The sequence below is a fragment of the Oncorhynchus masou genome, chromosome 9 (genome assembly GCF_036934945.1).
Source record: "Oncorhynchus masou masou isolate Uvic2021 chromosome 9, UVic_Omas_1.1, whole genome shotgun sequence".
Taxonomy (NCBI): domain Eukaryota; kingdom Metazoa; phylum Chordata; class Actinopteri; order Salmoniformes; family Salmonidae; genus Oncorhynchus; species Oncorhynchus masou.
In genome coordinates this window covers 27869423-27896525 of record NC_088220.1, presented here as the reverse complement: position 1 = coordinate 27896525, position 27103 = coordinate 27869423, and the positions used below count along the sequence as shown (strand labels likewise).

General features: G+C 42.4%; 4 protein-coding genes and 1 pseudogene across 11 annotated transcripts in view; all 5 read left to right on the top strand.

The window, feature by feature from the left end:
• Nucleotides 1–27103, top strand: part of LOC135545777 (protocadherin gamma-A11-like) — a 236390-nt gene that overhangs the window by 151753 nt on the left and 57534 nt on the right. Inside the window, exon 1 of one of the 8 annotated variants that reach the window (XM_064973656.1) lies at nucleotides 7051–9602. The exons of 5 other annotated variants lie outside the window; for them this stretch is intronic. In XM_064973656.1, the coding sequence (XP_064829728.1) occupies nucleotides 7209–9602 (2394 nt within the window). In that variant the 5' untranslated portion in view covers nucleotides 7051–7208. Of the gene's footprint in view, nucleotides 1–7050; nucleotides 9603–15047; nucleotides 17471–21032; nucleotides 23810–27103 lie in introns of those variants that run through there. 2 more of the 8 variants (XM_064973654.1, XM_064973651.1) reach the window with 2 other exon arrangements.
• Nucleotides 570–5135, top strand: LOC135545352 (protocadherin beta-16-like). Its single transcript, XM_064972965.1, has 2 exons — nucleotides 570–3164; nucleotides 5007–5135. Exons 1-2 carry the CDS (start codon nucleotides 681–683, stop codon nucleotides 5133–5135), a joined length of 2613 nt encoding a protein of 870 aa, XP_064829037.1. The 5' UTR covers nucleotides 570–680.
• Nucleotides 10313–13061, top strand: LOC135545778 (protocadherin beta-16-like; annotated as a pseudogene).
• LOC135545780 (protocadherin gamma-A5-like) lies at nucleotides 18182–20675 on the top strand. The gene is given in 2 exon segments (XM_064973660.1): nucleotides 18182–20544; nucleotides 20547–20675. Coding segments are annotated over 2 exon segments (2325 nt in total). The 5' UTR covers nucleotides 18182–18275; the 3' UTR covers nucleotides 20603–20675.
• LOC135545781 (protocadherin gamma-A11-like) lies at nucleotides 24571–27060 on the top strand. Its single transcript, XM_064973661.1, is given in 2 exon segments — nucleotides 24571–26920; nucleotides 26923–27060. Coding segments are annotated over 2 exon segments (2262 nt in total). The 5' UTR covers nucleotides 24571–24714; the 3' UTR covers nucleotides 26979–27060.

The window sequence follows — 27103 nt, the reverse complement described above, 5'->3', positions numbered from 1 at the left end:
CAGCTCATCGCATCAGCTGAGATAACACCAAGTGGATTCACACTCTACTTAACATCGTCGTCTATTTCAGTTGACCAGGTCTGCGCACGCATCCTCGATGCTGTGCTGGAAGACGCGCGCAAGTTATGCGCTGGTGTCTTTTGCTGCTGCCGCTGTTGCTGTAACTACCTGTTATTCGCTATGCTTGCTGTTTACTGTTTTCCCACCACCACCCCAGCCTCCACCTGTTTGGCTCTGTTTGTGTTCAGTGGGGATATTGGTATAGCATACCATGCTCAATGCCTGTAGTTTTCTCATGTTCATTTCGATCGCCAATACCGAATGTATTTGTTATCTTTTCTAATGAAAAAAGACGTGGTGTTTCCTTTGTGAATTGTGTTGGGTAAAGCACGATAGGTCTGTTATTGAAGACGCAAACCTTCCCAAATATATTGGAAAGTGTTTATTTTTTAAGTATATCTGTTGTTCAGTAGATTGAACTCAAAGGGACGCTGTTGGTCAGTGTGTTGTAGTTTTAGAGCGGATTTGCAGCAGTACCTCCCCCATCATCTCGCTATATGAGAGAGAGAAAGAGCCGCATGCAGAGCGCACAGTCCGGGTTACAGAGAACACTAAGCACCGAGACACAGAGCTGAGATTATTTTGTTCCGGAATTACCGATTTTAAGTATTTTACATTTGATGTTTTTAACTGGAAACGAATGGAATCTTCCTGAGTTTTTTTTACGGATTTTAACGTACTTGTTGTTACATGGTGAAGGAAACATGACTGACAGAACAATGAAACGGCAAGTACTGTTGTTTATCTCGGTCCTCTCTCTCAGTTCAGTACACGGGCAGGCCAGTTACTCCATTCCTGAGGAAATGGCGGAAGGCTCTTTAGTCGGTAACATAGCGCAGGATTTGGGGTTAGATATCAAAAGACTGAAATCTGGCAATGCTCGCATACACGTTGGGAACAGCGCGGAATACATCGAGATGAATAAAGAAAGGGGAGTTCTCCTTGTCAAAGAGAGAATAGACCGCGAGGCGTTGTGCAGACAGACGACGCCTTGCGCATTGCATTTTCAGATAATTATGGAGAACCCAATAGAATTTTATCGGGTTACTGTTGAGATTACCGATATCAATGATAATGCTCCAGTTTTTCAAATGCACGATATGAAATTTGAGATAAGCGAGTCCGCTATCACGGGGGCAAAATTCGTCTTGGAGAGAGCTTTTGATTCTGATATTGGATTAAATGGACTCCAAACCTATTCGCTTAATCCAACCGATAATTTTGTTTTAAAACTACAAGGTCAGGCTGATGGAATCAAAAAGGTAGAGATGGTTTTACAGAAGCCTTTAGATCGAGAGAAACAGGAGCAGATGTCTTTAGTGTTAACTGCCCTCGATGGAGGAGACCCTCAGATGTCTGGAACAGTGCAGATTCATGTCAATGTGTTGGATGCAAACGACAATGCTCCGGTTTTTACACAGGCAGTATATAAGGCCAGTTTAATCGAAAATTCGAAGAGCGGCACTTTGTTAACTACAGTTAGAGCCACCGACATAGATCATGGATCTAATGGTTTAGTCACATATTCTATATCAAGCAGCACAATTGGTATTTTGGATCTATTTGAAATAAATGAGAGTAATGGCGAAGTGCATTTGATAAATGAAGTCGACTATGAAACCGCAAAACATTATCAAATAGACGTGAAAGCGAAAGATCAAGGGGGTCTTACAGATTCCAGTAAACTGATAGTCGACATTATCGACGTTAACGACAATAAACCATTAATTGATTTGATGTCAACTTCTAAATCAATACCAGAAAATTCCCCTTTTCAGACAGTCATAGCTGTAATGAGCGTCCACGACCCAGACTCTGATAATAACGGAGTGGTGGACTGTGTTTTAACTGAAAATATTCCCTTTACCATTAAATCTACATCTAATGGCTTCTATAGTCTAGTAACAGACAGTGACTTAGACCGAGAGAGAGCCTCTGAGTATAACATCACTGTGACGTGCTCTGATGAGGGACTGCCCTCTCTCTCCAGCAGCGTCACTCTCACCTTACAGATATCAGATGTGAATGACAACGCGCCTGTCTTTGAGAGGAGCTCATATGAGGCCTACATTATAGAGAACAACACACCGGGCCTCTCAATATTCACAGTGAAAGCCAGAGACGCTGACTGGAACCAGAATGCCCGTGTTTCTTACATACTGGAGGACTCCTCGGTTAACGGAGTGCCCGTCTCCTCATATGTGTCCGTTAGTGCTGATAGTGGAGTCGTCCAGTCAGTGCGCTCTTTTGACTACGAGCAGATCAAGGATTTCCAGTTCCGCGTAAAAGCGCAGGATGGAGGCTCTCCTCCACTCAGTAGCAATGTGACTGTGAAAATATTGATCCAGGACCAGAATGACAACACGCCTCAGGTTCTGTATCCAGTCCAGACTAGCAGCTCTCTGGTGGCTGAAATGGTGCCTCGTTCAGCAGATGTGGGATATCTTGTCACTAAAGTGGTGGCTGTTGATGTGGACTCTGGACAGAATGCCTGGCTCTCGTATAAACTGCAGAAAGCGACAGACAGGGCGCTGTTTGAAGTGGGTTTACAGAATGGAGAAATAAGAACTATACGCCAAGTCACTGATAAAGATGCTGTGAAACAAAGGCTCACTGTTGTAGTGGAGGACAACGGGCAGCCATCTCGTTCAGCTACAGTCAATGTTAACGTAGCGGTGGCGGACAGCTTCCCTGAAGTGCTCTCGGAGTTCACTGACTTTACGCACGACAAGGAGTACAATGACAACCTGACTTTTTACTTAGTCTTGGCTTTGGCTGTAGTCTCATTTCTGTTCATCACATGTTTAGTGGTTATTATATCAGTGAAAATATACAGATGGAGACAGTCTCGCGTCCTCTATCATTCCAGTCTCCCGGTTATTCCGTATTATCCACCGCGTTACGCAGACACCTTGGGGACAGGAACTCTACAGCACGTGTACAATTACGAGGTGTGCAGGACGACTGACTCCAGAAAGAGTGACTGTAAGTTCGTCAGACCCTGTAGTCAGAACGTACTGATAATGGACCCCAGTTCTACAGGGACGATGCAGCGGATGCAGAGTGAAAATAACATCCTGGATGAACCAGACTCGACTTTAGAGGTCTGTGATATTTTATTCTTAATTTTGTACTCCCAACATGTCAATTACTTTTTCTTTTTTCTTTTACCTTTATTTTACTAGGCAAGTCAGTTAAGAACAAATTCTTATTTTCAATGACAGCCTAGGAACAGTGGGTGATCAGGGGCAGAACGACAGATTTGTACCTTGTCAGCTCGGGATTTGAACTTGCAACCTTTCGGTTACTAGTCCAACACTCTAATGACTAGGCTAGCCTGCCGCCCCAGCCTATCTATTTCTATATCTATTTCTATATCTATTTCTATGTATACAGTACCAGTCCTAAGTTTGGACACACCTACTCATTCAAGGGGTTTTACATTTATTTACTATTTTCTACATTGTAGAATAATATTGAAGACATCAATACTATGAAATAACACATATGGAATCATGTAGTAACCAAAAAATGTTAAACAAATCAAAATATATTTCCTTCTTCAAAGTATCCACCCTTTGCCTTGATGTCATCTTTGCACACTCTTGGCATTCTCTCAACCAGCTTCACCTGCAATGCTTTTCCAACATTCTTGGAGGAGTTTGCACATGCTGAGCACTTGTGGGCTGCTTTTCCTTCACTCTGTGGTCCAACTCATCCCAAACCATCTCAATTGATTTGACATCGGGTGATTGTGGAGACCAGGTCATCTGATGCAGCACTCCATCACTCTCCTTCTTGGTCAAATAGTCATTACACAGCCTTCAGGTGTGTTGGGTCACTGTCCCGTTGAAAAGCAAATGATAGTCCCTTTAACTTCTTGCGTCGAGCAATCCCGTATCCGGGAGCGTAATCATAGCCTCAAGCTCATTAGCATAACGCAACGTTAACTATTCATGAAAATCGCAAATGAAATGAAATATATATATTCACTCACAAGCTTTGCCTTTTGTTAACAACACTGTCATCTCAGATTTTCAAAATATGCTTTTCAACCATAGCTACACAAGCATTTGTGTAAGAGTGTTGATAGCTAGCATAGCATTAAGCCTAGCATTCAGCAGGCAACATTTTCACAAAAACAAGGAAAGCATTCAAATAAAATAATTTACCTTTGAAGAACTTCGGATGTTTTCAATGAGGAGACTCTCAGTTAGATAGCAAATGTTCAGTTTTTCCAAAAATATTATTTGTGTAGGAGAAATCGCTACATTTTGTTCATCACGTTTGGCTAAGAAAAAAACCAGAAAATTCAGTCATTACAACACCAAACTTTTTCCAAATTAACTCCATAATATCGACAGAAACATGGCAAACGTTGTTTAGAATCAATCCTCAAGGTGTTTTTCACATATCTATTCGATGATAAATCATTCGTGGCAGTTGGGTTTCTCCTCTGAAGCAAATGGAAAAATGCACGCAGCTGGAGATTACGCAATAATTTTGACGGAGGACACCAAGCGGGCACCTGGTAAATGTAGTCTCTTATGGTCAATCTTCCAATGATATGCCTACAAATACGTCACAATGCTGCAGACACCTTGGGGAAACGACAGAAAGTGTAGGCTCATTCCTGGCGCATTCACAGCCATATAAGGAGACATTGGAACACAGCACCTTCAAAATCTGGGCCATTTCCTGTTTGAACTTTCATCTTGGTTTCGCCTGTAGCATCAGTTCTCTGGCACTCACAGATAATATCTTTGCAGTTTTGGAAACGCCAGAGTGTTTTCTTTCCAAAGCTGTCAATTATATGCATAGTCGAGCATCTTTTTGTGACAAAATATCTTGTTTAAAACGTGAACGTTTTTTTATCCAAAAATTAAGAGCGCCCCCTATATCGAAGAAGTTAATTGCAAACCAGATGGGAAGTCTTATCGCTGCAGAATGCTGTGGTAGCCATGCTGGTTAAGTTTGCCTTCAATTCTCAATTAATTACTGACAGTGTCACCAGCAAAGCACCCCCACACCATCACACCACCTCCTCCCTGCTTCACGGTGGGAACCTGTCGTGACAATTTCCTGTATTACCATATGAGGAGAGTTACAAACCACACACCAGTCAGAGTTATACTTAAACTTCATCTTTAATAATATGAGCTTCACAAGAGCCCTTTGACTCTCAGGTCAATTCAGTGTCTATAATGAATTCTGAGAGTCCCTTGCGCACAGACATTGTGGAGCCAAGAGATAATTGGTTCCCCCTTAATCACGCCATCCCTTCACATGGTTTAACAGATACATTCACATATAAAGACAATGTTCCGTTCTGACCTCTCCCCTGTCTGAGCCCCAAGTGACTGAGCCCCAGCTGAGAAGGGAAAAGTGCAACTGCCAACAGTATAGTCCAAGGGGATACATTCTAATGACAAATATCTCACATAATCATAATTATGTAAATAAAATATCTTCTTTATCTATGTTACCCAACTAATTCTGATTCATCCTCCACAAACCACACATACGGAGATCATATGTTCACCTACTCTGCGCCTCACAAAGCCCCAGCAGTCTAATGTCCATTTCTCCTGTTTCTTGGCCCAATCAAGTCTCTTCTTTTTATTAGTGACATTTAGGTTGTGGTTTCTTAGCAGCAATTCAACCATGACGGCCTGATTCACGCAGTCACCTCTGAACAGTATTGTTGAGATGTGTCCGTTACTTGAACTCTGTGAAGCATTTATTTGGGCTGCAATTTCTGAGGCTGGTAACTCTAATGAACTTCTCCTCTGCAGCAGAGGTAACTCTGGTCTTCCTTTCCTGTGGCGGTCCTCATGAGAGCCAGTTTCATCATAGCACTTGATGGTTTTTTGACAGCACATGAAGAAACTTACAGGGTTCTTGAAATTGTCTGGAATGACTGACCTTCATATCTTAAGGTAATGATGGACTGTCATGTTTCTTTGCTTATTTCAGCTGTTCTTGCCATAATATGGACTTTTATCAAATAGGGCTATCTTCTGTATACCACCCCTACCTTGTCACAACACAACTGATTGGTTCAAACACATTAAAGAAGGAAATAAATTCCACAAATTAACTTTTAACTAGGCACACCTGTTAATTGACATGCATTCCAGGTGGCTACATCACGAAGCTGGTTGAGAGAATGCCAAGAGTGTGCAAAGCTGTCAAGGCAAAGGGTGGCTACTTTGAAGAATCTCAAATATACAATGTATTTTGATTTGTTTAACACTTTTCTGGTTACTACATGATTCGCTATTAATCTACAATGTAGAAAATAGTCCAAATATAGAAAAACCCTCGAATGAGTAGGTGTGTCCAAGCTTTTTACTGGTCCTGTATGTTGAAAACGCGTTGTTCAAGTGTAGCCTACCTCCCTGTCAGAAAAGCTCTTCATTCCATTCTTATTGTACTTTAAGCATCAGGGCCATCGGACAGCAGCGCTTTGCACTATATCGCGTGAATTCCATTGTAGCTGTTTATCTTCGTGAATGGTAAAGATACATTCTCATGATGAATAAGCTTGACAATGGATTGTGTGCATTTAATGCACATGTTTCCATGAATAATGTGTTTGCTTGCAGGAAGTTTCCTTCTGTCACTATTAGCCTGTAGTGTAATGCAAAGCCTCGGTCTGGTTCAGACATTCCTTGGCCACAACTACCTGACATCATTGCTTATATTTTGCGTACATACATTGAGCTAGATTATATATTGATATAGTATACGGTTACTTTATATTAATTATTTTCTCCAATATATCGACCCTGACATTTCCAACACTACTGGAGCGTTTTTCTCTTTTTATTGAAGTACATTGTCTGTAGTTCAATCCATTAAACTCAGAGGGACGCTGTTGGTCAATGTCTTAACGTTTTGGAGCAGTTTTGCAGCAGTACCTCCCCCATCATCTCGGTATATTAGAGAGAGACAGAGCCGCATGCAGAGCGCACAGTCCGGGTTACAGAGAACACTAAGCACCGAGACCCGAGTTGAGATTCTTTTCTTCCTTATAAACGGATTATTGGCCGGACATGGTGTTATTTTCTGGATTCAAAATTTAAATAATTAGACTATTTTCATAACGGAATATATGGTGCTTGTTGTTTCATGTTGAAGGGAAAATGTCGGACGGAACAATGGCACGGCAAGTACTGTTGTTTATCTCGGTCCTCTCTCTCAGTTCAGTACACGGACAGGTCAGTTACTCCATTACCGAGGAAATGGCGAAAGGCTCTTTAGTCGGTAACATCGCGCAGGATCTGGGTTTAGATATAAAAAGACTGAAATCAGGTAAAGCTCGTATTTATACTGGAGACAGTGCAGAATACATCGAGCTGAATAAAGAAAGGGGAGTTCTCCTCATCAAAGAGAGAATAGACCGTGAATCACTCTGCGGACAGACGACGCCTTGCGCTTTACATTTTCAGATTATTCTAGAGAACCCGATGGAATTTTATACAGCTACAGTTGAGATAACCGATGTCAATGACAATTCACCTATTTTTGAGAGGAGTGAAATGAAATATGAAATTAGTGAATCAGCGCTAACGGGAGCTAAATTTGTATTGGAAAGAGCAGTTGATGACGACGTTGGCGTTAATGGCCTTCAGAGCTACTCTCTGAAGTCAACAGATAATTTCGTATTGAAAACACTAACTCGTTCAGATGGTGTTAAAAATGTAGAGATGGTATTACAGACACCTCTAGACCGAGAGAAACAGGAGCAGATATCTCTGTTGTTGACAGCTGTAGATGGAGGAGAGCCTCAGCTATCAGGAACAATGCAGATACTCATCACTGTACTAGACGCCAATGATAATGCGCCTGTATGTTCTCAGGCAGAGTATAAAGCTAGTGTATCAGAAAACGTATCAAAAGGCACTGTTTTAACAACAATCAGTGCAACTGATGCCGATCCAGGTTCCAACGGAAGAATTACGTATTCTATTTCAAAATCAGGAGCGTCCCATCTATTTGAAATTGATCATGTTTACGGTGTGATAAAATTAAATGGACATATTGACTATGAAAAACGTAAACATTATGAGATAGACGTTCAGGCTACAGATCAGGGAGGTCACTCTGACGCGTGTAAATTAATTATTGAGGTTATAGATACAAATGACAACAAACCATCAATCAATATCATGTCAAAGACGAGTGCCATATCTGAGAACGCTCAACCAGGTACTGTCGTAACCATGATGAATATTCAAGACCCAGATTCTGGTGATAATGGCAGAGTGCAGTGCTCTATTGACGAAAACATCCCGTTTTCAATGAAATCAACATCGAATAATTTCTTTACTGTAGTAACAGACAGTGACTTGGACCGAGAGAGAGCGTCTGAGTATAACATCAGTGTGACGTGCTCTGATGAGGGAGTTCCCTCGCTCTCCAGCAGCGTCACTCTCACCTTACAGATATCAGATGTGAATGACAACGCGCCCGTCTTTGAGAGGAGCTCATACGAGGCCTACATTACAGAAAACAACACACCGGGCATCTCTATATTCACAGTGAAAGCCAGAGACGCTGACTGGAACCAGAATGCCCGTGTTTCTTACATACTGGAGGACTCCTCGGTTAACGGAGTGCCCGTCTCCTCATATGTGTCCGTTACTGCTGATAGTGGAGTCATCCATGCAGTGCGCTCTTTTGACTATGAGCAGATCAAGGATTTCCAGTTCCGCGTAAAAGCGCAGGATGGAGGCTCTCCTCCTCTCAGTAGCAATGTGACTGTGAAAATAATGATCCATGACCAGAATGACAACACGCCTCAGGTTCTGTATCCAGTCCAGACAAGCAGCTCTCTGGTGGCTGAAATGGTGCCTCGTTCAGCAGATGTGGGATATCTTGTCACTAAAGTGGTGGCTGTTGATGTGGACTCTGGGCAGAATGCCTGGCTCTCGTATAAACTGCAGAAAGCGACAGACAGGGCGCTGTTTGAAGTGGGTTTACAGAATGGAGAAATAAGAACTATTCGCCAAGTCAATGATAAAGATGTTGTGAAACAAAGGCTCACTGTTGTAGTGGAGGACAACGGGCAACCCTGTCGTTCAGCTACAGTCAATGTTAACGTGGCGGTGGCGGACAGCTTCCCTGAAGTGCTCTCGGAGTTCACTGACTTTACTCACGACAAGGATTACAATGACAACCTGACGTTTTACTTAGTCTTGGCTTTGGCTGTTGTCTCATTTCTGTTCATCACATGTTTAGTGGTTATTATATCAGTGAAAATATACAGATGGAGACAGTCTCGCGTCCTCTATCATTCCAATCTCCCGGTTATTCCATACTATCCACCGCGTTACGCAGACACTTTGGGGACAGGAACTCTGCAGCACGTGTACAATTACGAGGTGTGCAGGACGACTGACTCTAGAAAGAGTGACTGTAAGTTCGTCAGACCCTGTAGTCAGAACGTACTGATAATGGACCCCAGTTCTACAGGGACGATGCAGCGGATGCAGAGTGAAAATAACATCCTGGATGAACCAGACTCGCCACTAGAGGTCTGTAATATTTTAATAATTAATTTTCTCCTACAAGTATATGTGTATGTGTAATTCATTGTGTAATGTTTTTAACATTTTTAACATCGACTCTTTAAATTTGGAATCTTTCCATGCTCAGTAATTCTATTAATTCCACCGATTTTGCCAATTCAGCACCACTGACATGAACAGCGGCTTTTTTATACAGAGAGACCTGTTAGCAATAAAGGGTGAATTGTATTGAAGACATCGTTCTTGTCAATATCATGCTGAATTTGTATATAAATAATTAAATCCATAAGTCTATACCAGTATTTGTATATTTGTACGGAAAGCACACTACCGACCATACATCAGATTTGAGAAATGTGTGTTATTTTGTTATGTAGGCTATAGTTTAAAGCATCATGAGTCTTGTTTGGGATTACTCGTTAACATCCAGTGGCATCTACTTTTACAGTTGGCCCAGAGGTTTTGTTATAGCCTATGTTGGGTAAAGCATGACAGGGCTATGGTTTAATCTTTGGAGACTCAAATCTTCCAAAACATGTTGGAATGTGTTTATTTTTTAAGTTTATCTGTAGTTGAGTGGATCAAACTCAAAGGGACGCTGTTGGTCAGTGTGTTGCAGTTTTAGAGCAGATTTGCTGCAGTACCTCCCCATTATGTCGATATATTAGAGACAGAAAGAGCTTCACGCAGAGAGCACATTCCGGGTTACAGAGAACACTAAGCACAGAGACACCGAGCTGAGCTTCTTTTGTTCCAATATATACGGATTATTGGCAGAAAATGTTGTTCTTTACGGGATTTACTTATGCTAGAATTTCGCAAATTGCTTAAGGGATTATAATGTCCTTCTTGATTCATGTTGAAGGGAAAATGTCGGACAGAACAATGACACGGCAAGTACTGTTGTTTATCTCGGTCCTCTCTCTCAGTTCAGTACACGGGCAGGTCAGTTACTCCATCCAGAGGAAATGGCGAAAGGCTCTTTAGTCGGTAACATCGCGCAGGATCTGGGTTTAGATATAAAAAGACTGAAATCAGGTAAAGCTCGTATTTATACTGGAGACAGTGCAGAGTACATCGAGCTGAATAAAGAAAGGGGAGTTCTCCTCATCAAAGAGATAGTAGACCGTGAATCACTCTGCGGACAGGCGACGCCTTGCGCTTTACATTTTCAGATTGTTCTAGAGAACCCAATGGAATTTTACACAGTTACAGTTGAAATTAGAGATGTAAATGACAATGTTCCTATTTTCAAAAATAATGAGGTCAAATTTGAAATAAGTGAGTCTGCTTTAACAGGAGCTAGACTCGTCCTCGAGAGAGCCGTTGACGATGACGTTGGTCATAATGACCTCCAAATATATTTCCTCAAACCCACAGAGAATTTCATTTTGGAAATGCAGAGTCTCCCTGATGGTGGTAAAAATGTAGAGATGGTTTTACAGAAACCTCTTGATCGCGAAAAACAGGAGCAGATATCTCTGTTGTTGACAGCTGTAGATGGAGGAGAGCCTCAGCTATCAGGAACAATGCAGATACTCATCACTGTACTAGACGCCAATGATAATGCGCCCGTTTGTTCGGAAGCTGTTTACAAGGCTCGTGTAACGGAGAACGCCCATAAAGGCATCGTTTTAACCACTGTCAGCGCGTCTGATGCTGATCAAGGACCAAATGGGAGAGTTACGTATTCCATTTCGAATACAGCTGAGGCGTCGAATGATATTTTTGAAATAGGTCGAGATGACGGTATAGTTAAATTAGTCGGGGACATTGATTATGAAATACTTAAACATTATCAGATTAATGTTCAAGCGAGGGACCAAGGAGGTCATACAGATTCCTGTAAGGTAATTATTGACGTAATCGATATGAATGATAACAAACCAGCTATTAACATCATGTCAAAGACGAGTGCCATATCTGAGGATGCTAAACATGGTACTGTCGTAACAATGATGAATATTCAAGACCCAGATTCTGGTGAAAATGGAAAAGTACAGTGCTGTATTGAAGACAATATTCCCTTTGTGATGAGATCGACCTCAAACAATTTCTATAGCCTAGTAACTGACAGTGACTTTGACAGAGAGAGAGCCTCTGAGTATAACATCACTGTGACGTGCTCTGATGAGGGAGTGCCCTCTCTCTCCAGCAGCGTCACTCTCACCTTACAGATATCAGATGTGAATGACAACGCGCCTGTCTTTGAGAGGAGCTCATACGAGGCCTACATTACAGAAAACAACACACCGGGCATCTCTATATTCACAGTGAAAGCCAGAGACGCTGACTGGAACCAGAATGCCCGTGTTTCTTACATACTGGAGGACTCCTCGGTTAACGGAGTGCCCGTCTCCTCATATGTGTCCGTTACTGCTGATAGTGGAGTCATCCATGCAGTGCGCTCTTTTGACTACGAGCAGATCAAGGATTTCCAGTTCCGCGTAAAAGCGCAGGATGGAGGCTCTCCTCCTCTCAGTAGCAATGTGACTGTGAAAATAATGATCCAGGACCAGAATGACAACACGCCTCAGGTTCTGTATCCAGTCCAGACTAGCAGCTCTCTGGTGGCTGAAATGGTGCCTCGTTCAGCAGATGCGGGCTACCTTGTCACTAAAGTGGTGGCTGTTGATGTGGACTCTGGGCAGAATGCCTGGCTCTCGTATAAGCTGCAGAAAGCGACAGACAGGGCGCTGTTTGAAGTGGGCTTACAGAATGGAGAAATAAGAACTATACGCCAAGTCAATGATAAAGATGCTGTGAAACAAAGGCTCACTGTTGTGGTGGAGGACAACGGGCAGCCCTCTCGTTCAGCTACAGTCAATGTTAACGTGGCGGTGGCGGACAGCTTCCCTGAAGTGCTCTCGGAGTTCACTGACTTTACGCACGACAAGGAGTACAATGACAACCTGACTTTTTACTTAGTCTTGGCTTTGGCTGTTGTCTCATTTCTGTTCATCACATGTTTAGTGGTTATTATATCAGTGAAAATATACAGATGGAGACAGTCTCGCGTCCTCTATCATTCCAGTCTCCCGGTTATTCCGTATTATCCACCGCGTTACGCAGACACTTTGGGGACAGGAACTCTACAGCACGTGTACAATTACGAGGTGTGCAGGACGACTGACTCCAGAAAGAGTGACTGTAAGTTCGTCAGACCCTGTAGTCAGAACATACTGATAATGGACCCCAGTTCTACAGGGACGATGCAGCAGATGCAGAGTGAAAATAACATCCTGGATGAACCAGACTCCCCAGCAGAGGTCTGTTATATTTGAGTCATTATCCTTCCCCTAAATCAAAAATGTTGAAGCATTGTGTAAATTATTTTGTTTTTAATGTTTTATTTTAACTGTTTCTACATCGACTATATGTACCTGGGAAGTTTCCGTGGTCACAAATGTCTTCATTGAACTGTTATGTGGCCATTTCAGCACCACATTCGTGGTCAGCGCTGCTCTGCAAAGATGCTGTATTTCAATAGACCCTTTAACATTGTAAAGAGTCAATTATACTGGGATATTGCCTGATCTTTGTAAATAAGAGGCAAACGTTTCTGTACTAGAAATTGTATTCATATGTGTATATATACAGGTTTTCAGTAGCCTACATAATGCACAGTAATGCCATACTGTTGTTATAGTTGAAGAAAGTTGCATTCTGTCCCGCTGATTAGCTTCACGCAAGGTGTATTTTGTTTGACCTTTCTTCCCCAGTTACTTCTTGTATCATGGTTTACATTTATCCTAAATACATTGTCTTTATATGAATTAATGAATTACATTTTATTTTCTTGTCAAATCGCCAGTTTGCAACCCATTGACACAAACATTACAATAATGCACTGTGATAATTCTTACAGTGTTCTGTGCAGTTCTCGCCGCATAAAGCGTGATAAAGAAATCAATACATAATAGTAAATAAGGTTATCCAAGCAGTCATTTTATTCCTAGAGCAGGAAAAATTATCAAATAAATATGGAAATAAATCATTTCAGAAAAATGAAACGGAAGGCATTTGAACCAAGTGTGGCACAAAGAGATGATTCAAGAGTGAGACAGGTCTACACACATGTTATATACATACGTGCCATTTGCTATATAGGAGCTACTTATTTGTTTAATTGAATTATAGGTCGCCATTTTGCTTTAATTCCAGGCTTTATCTAAAAAACAAATCCGCAAACAGAATTGCACAATGGACAAAAAAACTTGTCAGTTTTTCCTCATGGCTCAGCCACATGATTTCAGGGTTTATCTGGGGGCTTTCTGCAACAAAGACAAGCATATATTGTGGTAGAAAGGCCAGTAGAGGATCAAATTAATTTCATTCTCTATTTCTTCGAGGTTACAATAGTTGCCTAGTCTTTTCATTTCCATTTCACCATTACACCGACTTGTTTCACTTACCTGGGCACATAGCGATCTCTTGCTTATATCTAGGTTGTTCATAATATATCTCTCACACATGAATTCACCCTTAATCAAACAAAAGGTTATTAATTTGGGTTTATGATTAATCTCCTCCACTCATTTCTTTTCATATTGCATCATCAGTTGTTTTTTAACAGCGTCTATGTCTCACTTAATTATTTTTTCGTACAACTGTTCACAGTCAGACTGTTGGAAAATGTCAGACATTTCAGTTGCCCAGGCTCCCCTTATGGAGAGATCCAACTGGGAAAACTTTGCTGACTATTCTGGCAGTTGGTATATCCAACGGTCTATTCCAAAGTCTCACCATATACGCCTTCCATCTCATCTCGTAGGGTTCCCAGCCCATGTTCCCAGTTATTGTCAGTATAGATGCAAATATTGTGGGTACCTACAAAATAACGTACTGTTATGGATATGTTGGTTTTGGAGATACCTCTCAGCACCCCACATTTCTGCTGAATAGTCAAAAACAGGACACGCATATCTGTCTGATACAGTTTGGATGGAGTACGTGGCGCAACCAATATCTTTGAGTGTTTTTGTTTTTCCTTTAGCCCCCCCCCCCCAGAGCCCTACTTACTGAGTCGGTCAGGGCAGGTGTATAGAAAGGTCACGTGTTATTCAATTCCCTACATTACTGGGTTTGGTTAAGCTTGATAATGCTGTGCTTTAATCCATGGAGACCTAGACCTTCCCAAATATATTGGAAAGTGTTTATTTTTAAGTATATCTGTTGTTCAGTAGATTGAACTCAAAGGGACGCTGTTGGTCAGTGTGTTGTAGTTTTGGAGCGGTTTTGCAGCAGTACCTCCCCCATCATCTCGATATATTAGAGAGAGAAAGAGCCGCATGCAGAGAGCACAGTCCGGGTTACAGAGAGCACTAAACACAGAGACACAGAGCTGAGATTCTTTTGTTCCCAAAATAAGGATTATTATTTTATTTTAATTATTTGTTGTACATACATTTTAAGGAACTATACTGTTCTTTTATCGGATTATAACGCGCTTGTTGTTTCATGTTGAAGGGAAAATGTCGGACAGAACAATGACACGGCAAGTACTGTTGTTTATCTCGGTCTTCTCTCTCAGTTCAGTACACGGGCAGGTCAGTTACTCCATTCCTGAGGAAATGGCGAAAGGCTCTTTAGTCGGTAACATCGCGCAGGATCTGGGTTTAGATATAAAAAGACTGAAATCAGGTAAAGCTCGTATTTATACTGGAGACAGTGCAGAATACATCGAGCTGAATAAAGAACGGGGAGTTCTCCTCATCAAAAACAGAATAGACCGTGAAGCGCTCTGCGGACAGACGACGCCTTGCGCGCTACATTTTCAGATTATTCTAGAGAACCCGATGGAATTTTATTCCATTACTGTTGAGGTAACTGATGTCAATGACAACCCACCGGTTTTCAAGAAAAGTGATATCAGGTTTAGAATTAGCGAGTCAGCTCTGACGGGAGCTAAATTCATTTTAGAGAGAGCTATAGATCCAGACGTTGGCATTAATGGCCTCCAAAGCTATTCTCTCAGTTCAAATGGTAATTTTGCACTAAAACTGCAAAATCAGGCAGGTGGTAGTAAACATGTCGAAATGATTTTACAGAAGGCTCTAGACCGAGAAAAACAAGAGCAAATATCAATAGTGTTAACAGCAATGGATGGAGGAGAGCCTCAGATATCTGGTACTGCACAGATACACGTCACTGTGTTAGACGCCAATGACAATGCCCCAGTTTTTACGCAGCCGATTTACAGAGCTACAATTACTGAGAATGCACAGAAAGGTACAGCTGTTACTAAGGTCAGTGCACACGATGCTGATCAGGGAACTAATGGCAAAATAACATACTCAGTAACAAATACACAGGACGATTTTCCTGAAATGTTTGAAATTAATTATGTTGATGGTGAAGTTATATTAACTGGGGAAATAGACTATGAAAAATCTCACCATTATCAGATACATGTTCAGGCCAGTGATGACGGGGGACTGACTGATTCATGTAAAATAAATCTTGACGTCATTGATTTAAATGATAACAAACCAGCTATTAATATTATGTCCAAGACTAACGTCATAACAGAAGATTCTATACCCGGTACTGTAGTAACTATGATTAATGTACAAGACCCAGACTCAGGTGAAAATGGTCAAGTACAGTGTTCGATAAACAACAATATTCCATTTACAATTAAATCAACGACGAATAATTTCTTTACTTTAGTAACTGACAGTGACTTGGACCGAGAGAGAGCCTCTGAGTATAACATCAGTGTGACGTGCTCTGATGAGGGAGTGCCCTCTCTCTCCAGCAGCGTCACTCTCACCTTACAGATATCAGATGTGAATGACAACGCGCCTGTCTTTGAGAGGAGCTCATATGAGGCCTATATTATAGAAAACAACACACCGGGCATCTCTATATTCACAGTGAAAGCCAGAGACGCTGACTGGAACCAGAATGCCCGTGTTTCTTACATACTGGAGGACTCATCGGTTAACGGAGTGCCCGTCTCCTCATATGTGTCCGTTAGTGCTGATAGTGGAGTCATCCATGCAGGGCGCTCTTTTGACTACGAGCAGATCATGGATTTCCAGTTCCGTGTAAAAGCGCAGGATGGAGGCTCTCCTCCACTCAGTAGCAATGTGACTGTGAAAATAATGATCCAGGACCAGAATGACAACACGCCTCAGGTTCTGTACCCAGTCCAGACTAGCAGCTCTCTGGTGGCTGAAATGGTGCCTCGTTCAGCAGATGTGGGATACCTTGTCACTAAAGTGGTGGCTGTTGATGTGGACTCTGGACAGAATGCCTGGCTCTCGTATAAACTGCAGAAAGCGACAGACAGGGCGCTGTTTGAAGTGGGCTTACAGAATGGAGAAATAAGAACTATACGCCAAGTCAATGATAAAGATGCTGTGAAACAAAGGCTCACTGTTGTAGTGGAGGACAACGGACAGCCCTCTCGTTCAGCTACAGTCAATGTTAACGTGGCGGTGGCGGACAGCTTCCCTGAAGTGCTCTCGGAGTTCACTGACTTTACGCACGACAAGGAGTACAATGACAACCTGACTTTTTACTTAGTCTTGGCTTTGGCTGTAGTCTCATTTCTGTTCATCACATGTTTAGTGGTTATTATATCAGTGAAAATATACAGATGGAGACAGTCTCGCGTCCTCTATCATTCCAGTCTCCCGGTTATTCCGTATTATCCACCGCGTTACGCAGACACTTTGGGGACAGGAACTCTGCAGCACGTGTACAATTACGAGGTGTGCAGGACGACTGACTCCAGAAAGAGTGACTGTAAGTTCGTCAGACCCTGTAGTCAGAACGTACTGATAATGGACCCCAGTTCTACAGGGACGATGCAGCGGATGCAGAGTGAAAATAACATGCTGGATGAACCAGACTCCCCAGCAGAGGTCTGTTATATTTAAATCCTTATCTTTACAAATATTCTAATTGTTTTAAATCGAGTTTGTATTCCGGTGAACATTCCTTCATTAGAAATTCTCCTCATTCCACTCATGTGCCATTTCAGCACCATGGTCATGGAAAGCGGTGCTTTGCAAAGAGGCTGTATTTCAGTGGACCCTATTTAAGAGTACAGAGTAAATCGTACTGGATATTGCCTAACGCTTGTAAAGGTGAGGCTAACGGTTTATGCAACATGAATTTGATTGAGACGTTTATTTTACTTGCCCTACACAATGCACATTATACCATACTGCTTGTTTTAGACTACTGAAATGTACTTTCTGTCAAGATGTAGCTTACAGCTTCATGCAAGGTGTGTTTTGTATGACATTTGTTGTCCACATATTTCTGGCACCTTGATTTACAATTCTCCTCAATACATTGCCCCTGACGTGTTGTTACACGAGATGGCTAAAGCGTTATAGCACTGTGATTTATTCCATGAAGATTCACACCTTCCAATATATTGTATATTGGACATTGTTTCCTTTTTTAAAGTGTATCTGTTGTTCAGTAGATTGAACTCTAAGGGACGCTGTCGGTCAGTGTGTTGCGGTTTTAGAGCGGATTTGCAGCAGTACCTCCCCCATCATCTCGATATATTAGAGAGAGAAAGAGCCGCACGCAGAGCGCATTGTCTGGGTTACAGAGAACAATAAGCACGGAGACACGGAGCTGATGTTATTTTATACCAGAGACAGAGCTACGGATTGTTGAGTAATTTTACTTGGATTTTTTTTTTTACTTCAAATGAATAGAATATCACAGACTTCTTTACGGATTATAATGTCCTTGTTTCATGTTGAAGGGAAAATATCTTACAGAACAATGACACGGCAAGTACTGTTGTTTATCTCGGTCCTCTCTCTCAGTTCAGTACACGGGCAGGTTAGTTACTCCATCCCAGAGGAAATGGCGAAAGGCTCTTTAGTCGGTAACATCGCGCAGGATCTGGGTTTAGATATAAAAAGACTGAAATCAGGTAAAGCTCGTATTTATACTGGAGACAGTGCAGAATACATCGAGCTGAATAAAGAAAGGGGAGTTCTCCTCATCAAAGAGAGAATAGACCGTGAAGAGCTCTGCGGACAGACAACGCCTTGCGCTTTACATTTTCAGATTATTCTAGAGAACCCGATGGAATTTTATAGTATAACGGTTGAAATTACAGATATTAATGATAACCCTCCAACCTTTGAAAAAAACGAAATCAAATTCAAAATCAGTGAGTCTGCAGTCAATGGAGCAAAATTCGTGTTAGAGAGAGCAATAGATCTTGACGTCGGTATCAATGGCCTCCAAAGCTATACGTTGAAACCAACTGATAATTTCGCTCTGAAATTGGTTAATCAAGCAGATGGGAATAAGAAGGTTGAGATGGTTTTGCAGAAACCTCTAGATCGAGAGAAGCATGAGGATGTTACTTTAGTGTTGACAGCTGTGGATGGTGGCGAGCCGCGTATGTCAGGGACAATGCAGATACTCATCACCGTACTCGACGTCAATGATAATGCGCCAATTTTTACTCAGGAGTTTTACAAAGCAACTGTAACTGAGAATGACCCAAAAGGTACAGTTATATCTTCAGTCAGCGCATCAGATGCAGATCATGGCTCAAACGGTAAAATTACGTATTCAATTACAAACACGTTAGATTATGTTCGTGGACTTATTGAAGTAAACGAGGACAACGGTGAGATTAGATTGATTGGAAATATTGATTATGAAAAGACACGGAATTTTCAGATCAATTTAAGGGCAAGTGATGACGGAGGCCTTACAGATTCATGCAAAGTGGTAGTTGAAGTAGTTGACACCAATGATAATACGCCTAATATTAACATTATGTCTAAATCAAACGTGATCTCCGAAGATGCCAAAATCGATACAGTCTTAACGATGATCAACGTGCAAGACCCAGACTCTGGTGAAAATGGGAAAGTCCAATGTTCCATCAATGAAAACATTCCATTTGCGATGAAATCCTCGTCGAATAATTTCTTTAGTTTAGTAACTGACAGTGACTTGGATCGAGAGAGAGCCTCCGAGTATAACATCACTGTGACGTGCTCTGATGAGGGAGTGCCCTCGCTCTCCAGCAGCGTCACTCTCACCTTACAGATATCAGATGTGAATGACAACGCGCCTGTCTTTGAGAGGAGCTCATATGAGGCTTATATTATAGAAAACAACACACCGGGCATCTCTATATTCACAGTGAAAGCCAGAGACGCTGACTGGAACCAGAATGCCCGTGTTTCTTACATACTGGAGGACTCCTCGGTTAACGGAGTGTCCGTCTCCTCATATGTGTCCGTTAGTGCTGACAGTGGAGTCATCCATGCAGTGCGCTCTTTTGACTACGAGCAGATCAAGGATTTCCAGTTCCGTGTAAAAGCGCAGGATGGAGGCTCTCCTCCACTCAGTAGCAATGTGACTGTGAAAATAATGATCCAGGACCAGAATGACAACGCGCCTCAGGTTCTGTACCCAGTCCAGACTAGCAGCTCTCTGGTGGCTGAAATGGTGCCTCGTTCAGCAGATGTGGGATATCTTGTCACTAAAGTGGTGGCTGTTGATGTAGACTCTGGACAGAATGCCTGGCTCTCGTATAAACTGCAGAAAGCGACAGACAGGGCGCTGTTTGAAGTGGGCTTACAGAATGGAGAAATAAGAACTATACGCCAAGTCACTGATAAAGATGCTGTGAAACAAAGGCTCGCTGTTGTAGTGGAGGACAACGGGCAGCCCTCTCGTTCAGCTACAGTCAATGTTAACGTGGCGGTGGCCGACAGCTTCCCTGAAGTACTCTCGGAGTTCACTGACTTTACGCACGACAAGGAGTACAATGACAACCTGACTTTTTACTTAGTCTTGGCTTTGGCTGTAGTCTCATTTCTGTTCATCACATGTTTAGTGGTTATTATATCAGTGAAAATATACAGATGGAGACAGTCTCGCGTCCTCTATCATTCCAGTCTCCCGGTTATTCCGTACTATCCACCGCGTTACGCAGACACCTTGGGGACAGGAACTCTACAGCACGTGTACAATTACGAGGTGTGCAGGACGACTGACTCCAGAAAGAGTGACTGTAAGTTCGTCAGACCCTGTAGTCAGAACGTACTGATAATGGACCCCAGTTCTACAGGGACGGTGCAGCGGATGCAGAGTGAAAATAACATCCTGGATGAACCAGACTCCCCACTAGAGGTCTGTGATATTTGAATCATTATCTTTTCCCTAAACATACGATTTTCTGTTGTTTGTCCACCGCGTGATTTTACCTGTTTGAAATCCAATATATACCTGTAAGATGTAATGGTCAGACGTGCTCTTCATTCCGCTGATATGTGACCATTTCAGCACCATGGTTATGGACAGCGGAAAGAGGCTGTATTTCAATGTGAAGCTTGTAGTTTTCTATATTAGCATAGTTTCAATTCATCGACATCTTACTGTCATGTTGGTTTACATGGTCATTAATACTTAGGCCGATATGTGTTGATATAGAATGATAGTGCTGCATTTGATCCCATGCAGATTTAAACCAGCCCAAATATCTTGTATTTTTCGTATTCTGTAGTTCAGTGAATTTAACTCAGAGGGACGCTGTTGGTCAGTGTGTTGCAGTATTCAAGCACATTTGCAGCAGTACCTCCCCCATCATCTCCGTACATGAGAGAGAGAAAGAGCCGCACGCAGAGCGCACAGTCCGGGTTACAGAGAACACTAAGCACCGAGACACCGAGCTGAGATTCTTTTGTTCTGGAGATACGGATTATTAGTAGAACTTTTTGTTATTTTCTCGGTTTACATTTGAAGGAAATATACTATTATCACAACTGATTATATGGGGTTTGATGCTTCATGTTGAAGGGAAAATGTCGGACAGAACAATGACACGGCAAGTACTGTTGTTTATCTCGGTCCTCTCTCTCAGTTCAGTACACGGGCAGGTCAGTTACTCCATTACAGAGGAAATGGCGAAAGGCTCTTTAGTCGGTAACATCGCGCAGGATCTGGGTTTAGATATAAAAAGACTGAAATCAGGTAAAGCTCGTATTTATACTGGAGACAGTGCAGAATACATCGAGCTGAATAAAGAAAGGGGAGTTCTCCTCATCAAAGACAGAATAGACCGTGAATCACTCTGCGGACAGACGACGCCTTGTGCACTACATTTTCAGATTATTCTAGAGAACCCGATGGAATTTTACACCATAACTGTTGAAATAACGGATGTTAACGATAATATTCCATCATTTGAAAAGAGTGACGTACAATTTAAAATAAGCGAGTCTGCAGTCAGTGGTGCAAAATTTATATTAGACGGAGCAATGGATCAGGACGTCGGTATCAATGGCCTACAAAGCTATACGTTGAAACCAACCGATAATTTTGCTCTTGAATTGCATAATCAAGCCGATGGCAATAAAAATGTAGAGATGGTTTTAAAGAAACCTCTAGATCGTGAAAGAGTGGAACAAATATCTCTGATATTAACAGCAGCAGACGGAGGAGAGCCTCGGCTATCAGGAACAATGCAGATACTCATCACTGTACTAGACGCCAATGACAATCCACCCGTTTTTACGCAGCATACATATAAAGCTACCGTTACTGAGCATTCCCCAAAAGGAACACTTGTAACTTCAGTGAGTGCATCAGATGCCGATCATGGATCAAACAGCAAAGTAACCTATTCAGTTCGAAACACTTTAGATGATGTCAGAGAAATGTTTGACGTTGACAAGGACAGTGGCGAGATTAGATTGATAGGAAATGTTGATTACGAAAAGACACAACGTTTTCAGATCAGCCTGCGGGCAAGTGATGACGGAGGCCTTACAGATTCATGCAAAGTCATAGTTGAAGTAGTTGACACCAATGATAATACGCCAAATATTAACATTATGTCTAAATCAAACGTGATCTCCGAAGATGCTCAACCAGGTACTGTCGTAACTATGATGAATATTCAAGACCCAGATTCTGGTGATAATGGCAGAGTGCAGTGCTCTATTGACGAAAACATCCCGTTTTCAATGAAATCAACATCGAATAATTTCTTTACTCTAGTAACAGACAGTGACTTGGACCGAGAGAGAGCGTCTGAGTATAACATCAGTGTGACGTGCTCTGATGAGGGAGTTCCCTCGCTCTCCAGCAGCGTCACTCTCACCTTACAGATATCAGATGTGAATGACAACGCGCCTGTCTTTGAGAGGAGCTCATATGAGGCCTATATTATAGAAAACAACACACCGGGCCTCTCTATATTCACAGTGAAAGCCAGAGACGCTGACTGGAACCAGAATGCCCGTGTTTCTTACATACTGGAGGTCTCCTCGGTTAACGGAGTGCCCGTCTCCTCATATGTGTCCGTTAGTGCTGACAGTGGAGTCGTCCAGTCAGTGCGCTCTTTTGACTACGAGCAGATCAAGGATTTCCAGTTCCGTATAAAAGCGCAGGATGGAGGCTCTCCTCCTCTCAGTAGTAATGTGACTGTGAAAATAATGATCCAGGACCAGAATGACAACACGCCTCAGGTTCTGTATCCAGTCCAGACTAGCAGCTCTCTGGTGGCTGAAATGGTGCCTCGTTCAGCAGATGTGGGATATCTTGTCACTAAAGTGGTGGCTGTTGATGTGGACTCTGGACAGAATGCCTGGCTCTCGTATAAACTGCAGAAAGCGACAGACAGGGCGCTGTTTGAAGTGGGCTTACAGAATGGAGAAATAAGAACTATACGCCAAGTCAATGATAAAGATGTTGTGAAACAAAGGCTCACTGTTGTGGTGGAGGACAACGGGCAGCCCTGTCGTTCAGTTACGGTCAATGTTAACGTAGCGGTGGCGGACAGCTTCCCTGAAGTGCTCTCGGAGTTCACTGACTTTACGCACGACAAGGAGTACAATGACAACCTGACTTTTTACTTAGTCTTGGCTTTGGCTGTAGTCTCATTTCTGTTTATCACATGTTTAGTGGTTATTATATCAGTGAAAATATTCAGATGGAGACAGTCTCGCGTCCTCTATCATTCCAGTCTCCCGGTTATTCCGTATTATCCACCGCGTTACGCAGACACTTTGGGGGCAGGAACTCTACAGCACGTGTACAATTACGAGGTGTGCCGGACGACTGACTCCAGAAAGAGTGACTGTAAGTTCGTCAGACCCTGTAGTCAGAACGTACTGATAATGGACCCCAGTTCTACAGGGACGATGCAGCGGATGCAGAGTGAAAATAACATCCTGGATGAAACAGACTCCCCAGCAGAGGTCTGTTATATTTGAGTCATTATCCTTCCCTTTAATCTAAGGTTGAACTGCGACATGTACATTTGTTTCTGTTTCTTTCCGATTTTAGCTGTTTCTATATCTTGTCTTTATACCTGCGAAGGTTCCATGGTCAGAAATGCTCTGAATTTCACTGATATTTGGCCATTTCAGCACCACGGTCGTGAACAGCGCCGCTCTCCAAAGCGGCTGTAATTGCAATATACCCTGTAACATAGTAAAGAGTGAATTATACAGGGATATTGCATAACCTTTGTAAAGATGACCAAACGTTTTATGTACTAGAAATTCGATTCATAAGTATATACACGTTTTCTGTATCCTACAAAATCCACAGTAATACCATAGTGCTGGTTATAGTTGCAGAAAGTCGCTTTCTATCCCGACGATTAGTTCATCGTAACGTGTATTTTGTTTATATTTATTGTCCATATACTACTGGCATCATTGTTTACATTTATCCTACATACATTGGCTGAAATGTGTTTATATAGCCCTCATCACTGGGTTGGGTTAAGCTTGATAATGCTGTGTTTATTCCATGGAGATTCATACCTTCCCAAATATGTTGGAAGGTATTTCTTTTTAAGTATATCTGTTGTTCAGTAGATTGAACTCAAAGGGACGCTGTTGGTCAGTGTGTTGTAGTTTTACAGCGGATTTGCAGCAGTACCTCCCCCATCATCTCGATATATTAGAGAGAGAAAGAGCCGCATGCAGAGAGCACAGTCCGGGTTACAGAGAACACTAAGCACAGAGACACAGAGCTGAGATTCTTTTGTTCCAGAGTGGTGGAGTTTAGCGACATCTTTTTTCTTCACTAAACAGTGAAAACTAATGAAATATCACGGCGTTCTTTACGGATTGTAACGTGTTTTTTGTTTGATATGGCAGAGAAAATGTCGGACGGAACAATGACACGGCAAGTACTGTTGTTTATCTCGGTCCTCTCTCTCAGTTCAGTACACGGGCAGGTCAGTTACTCCATTCCTGAGGAAATGGCGAAAGGCTCTTTAGTTGGTAACATAGCGCAGGATTTGGGTTTAGATATAAAAAGACTGAAATCAGGTAAAGCTCGTGTTTTTACTGGAGACAGTGCAGAATACATCGAGCTGAATAAAGAACGGGGAGTTCTCCTCATCAAAGAGAGAATAGACCGTGAAGCGCTCTGCGGACAGACGACGCCTTGCGCTTTACATTTTCAGATAATTCTAGAGAACCCCATGGAATTCTTTCGGGTAACTGTTGAGATTACAGATGTAAACGATAATGCTCCTAGTTTTAAGAAGACCGAGAAACGTTTTGAAATCAGTGAGTCTGCAGTGATTGGCGCTACATTTATGCTGGAGATAGCAATAGATCCTGACGTTGATCTTAACCGTCTCCAGAGCTACACTCTTAATCCCATTGATCATTTTCATTTAAAACTAAAAAATCAACCCGATGGAAGTAAAAAGGTAGAGATGGTTTTGCAGAAGCCTTTAGATCGGGAGAAACAGGAGCATCTATCTTTAGTATTAACAGCTATAGACGGGGGCGAACCGCAGCTATCTGGAACAGTGCAGATACATGTTACAGTGTTAGATATAAACGACAATGCACCTGTTTTTACGCAGGAGATTTACAAAGCAACGGTTGTTGAGAATTCACCTAAAGGAGCCGTATTGGCCACTGTTAGCGCCTCTGATGCGGATAAAGGGTCTAATAGCATGGTTAGCTATTCTTTGTCCAGCAGTACTGATCTCTTTGAGTTAGACAGCGAAAGTGGTGAATTTAGACTAATCGGTCATATAGATTATGAAAAGGCAAAATATTATCAAATGTTTATCGAAGCAATGGACGAAGGAGGGCTTTCTGATTCCAGTAAAATAATCATAGATGTTATTGACGTCAATGACAACAGCCCCATTATTATTATAATGTCTAAGTCTAGTTCAATAGCGGAAGACTCTATCTCTAATACAGTTATAGCCATGATCACCGTTAACGACCCAGATTCTGATAGTAACGGACAGGTACACTGTGGAATAAATGAAAACATTCCATTCACCATTAAATCCATATCCAACGCCTTTTACAGTCTAGTAACAGACAGTGACTTGGACCGAGAGAGAGCCTCTGAGTATAACATCAGTGTGACGTGCTCTGATGAGGGACTGCCCTCGCTCTCCAGCAGCGTCACTGTCACCTTACAGATATCAGATGTGAATGACAACGCGCCTGTCTTTGAGAGGAGCTCATATGAGGCCTACATTACAGAAAACAACACACCGGGCATCTCTATATTCACAGTGAAAGCCGGAGACGCTGACTGGAACCAGAATGCCCGTGTTTCTTACATACTGGAGGACTCCTCGGTTAACGGAGTGCCCATCTCATCATATGTGACCGTTAGTGCTGATAGTGGATTCGTCCAGTCAGTGCGCTCTTTTGACTACGAGCAGATCAAGGATTTCCAGTTCCGTGTAAAAGCGCAGGATGGAGGCTCTCCTCCTCTCAGTAGCAATGTGACTGTGAAAATAATGATCCAGGACCAGAATGACAACACGCCTCAGGTTCTGTATCCAGTCCAGACAAGCAGCTCTCTGGTGGCTGAAATGGTGCCTCGTTCAGCAGATGTGGGATATCTTGTCACTAAAGTGGTGGCTGTTGATGTGGACTCTGGGCAGAATGCCTGGCTCTCGTATAAGCTGCAGAAAGCGACAGACAGGGCGCTGTTTGAAGTGGGCTTACAGAATGGAGAAATAAGAACTATACGCCAAGTCAATGATAAAGATGCTGTGAAACAAAGGCTCACTGTTGTGGTGGAGGACAACGGGCAGCCCTCTCGTTCAGCTACAGTCAATGTTAACGTGGCGGTGGCGGACAGCTTCCCTGAAGTGCTCTCGGAGTTCACTGACTTTACGCACGACAAGGAGTACAATGACAACCTGACTTTTTACTTAGTCTTGGCTTTGGCTGTTGTCTCATTTCTGTTCATCACATGTTTAGTGGTTATTATATCAGTGAAAATATACAGATGGAGACAGTCTCGCGTCCTCTATCATTCCAGTCTCCCGGTTATTCCGTATTATCCACCGCGTTACGCAGACACTTTGGGGACAGGAACTCTACAGCACGTGTACAATTACGAGGTGTGCCGGACGACTGACTCCAGAAAGAGTGACTGTAAGTTCGTCAGACCCTGTAGTCAGAACGTACTGATAATGGACCCCAGTTCTACAGGGACGATGCAGCGGATGCAGAGTGAAAATAACATCCTGGATGAACCAGACT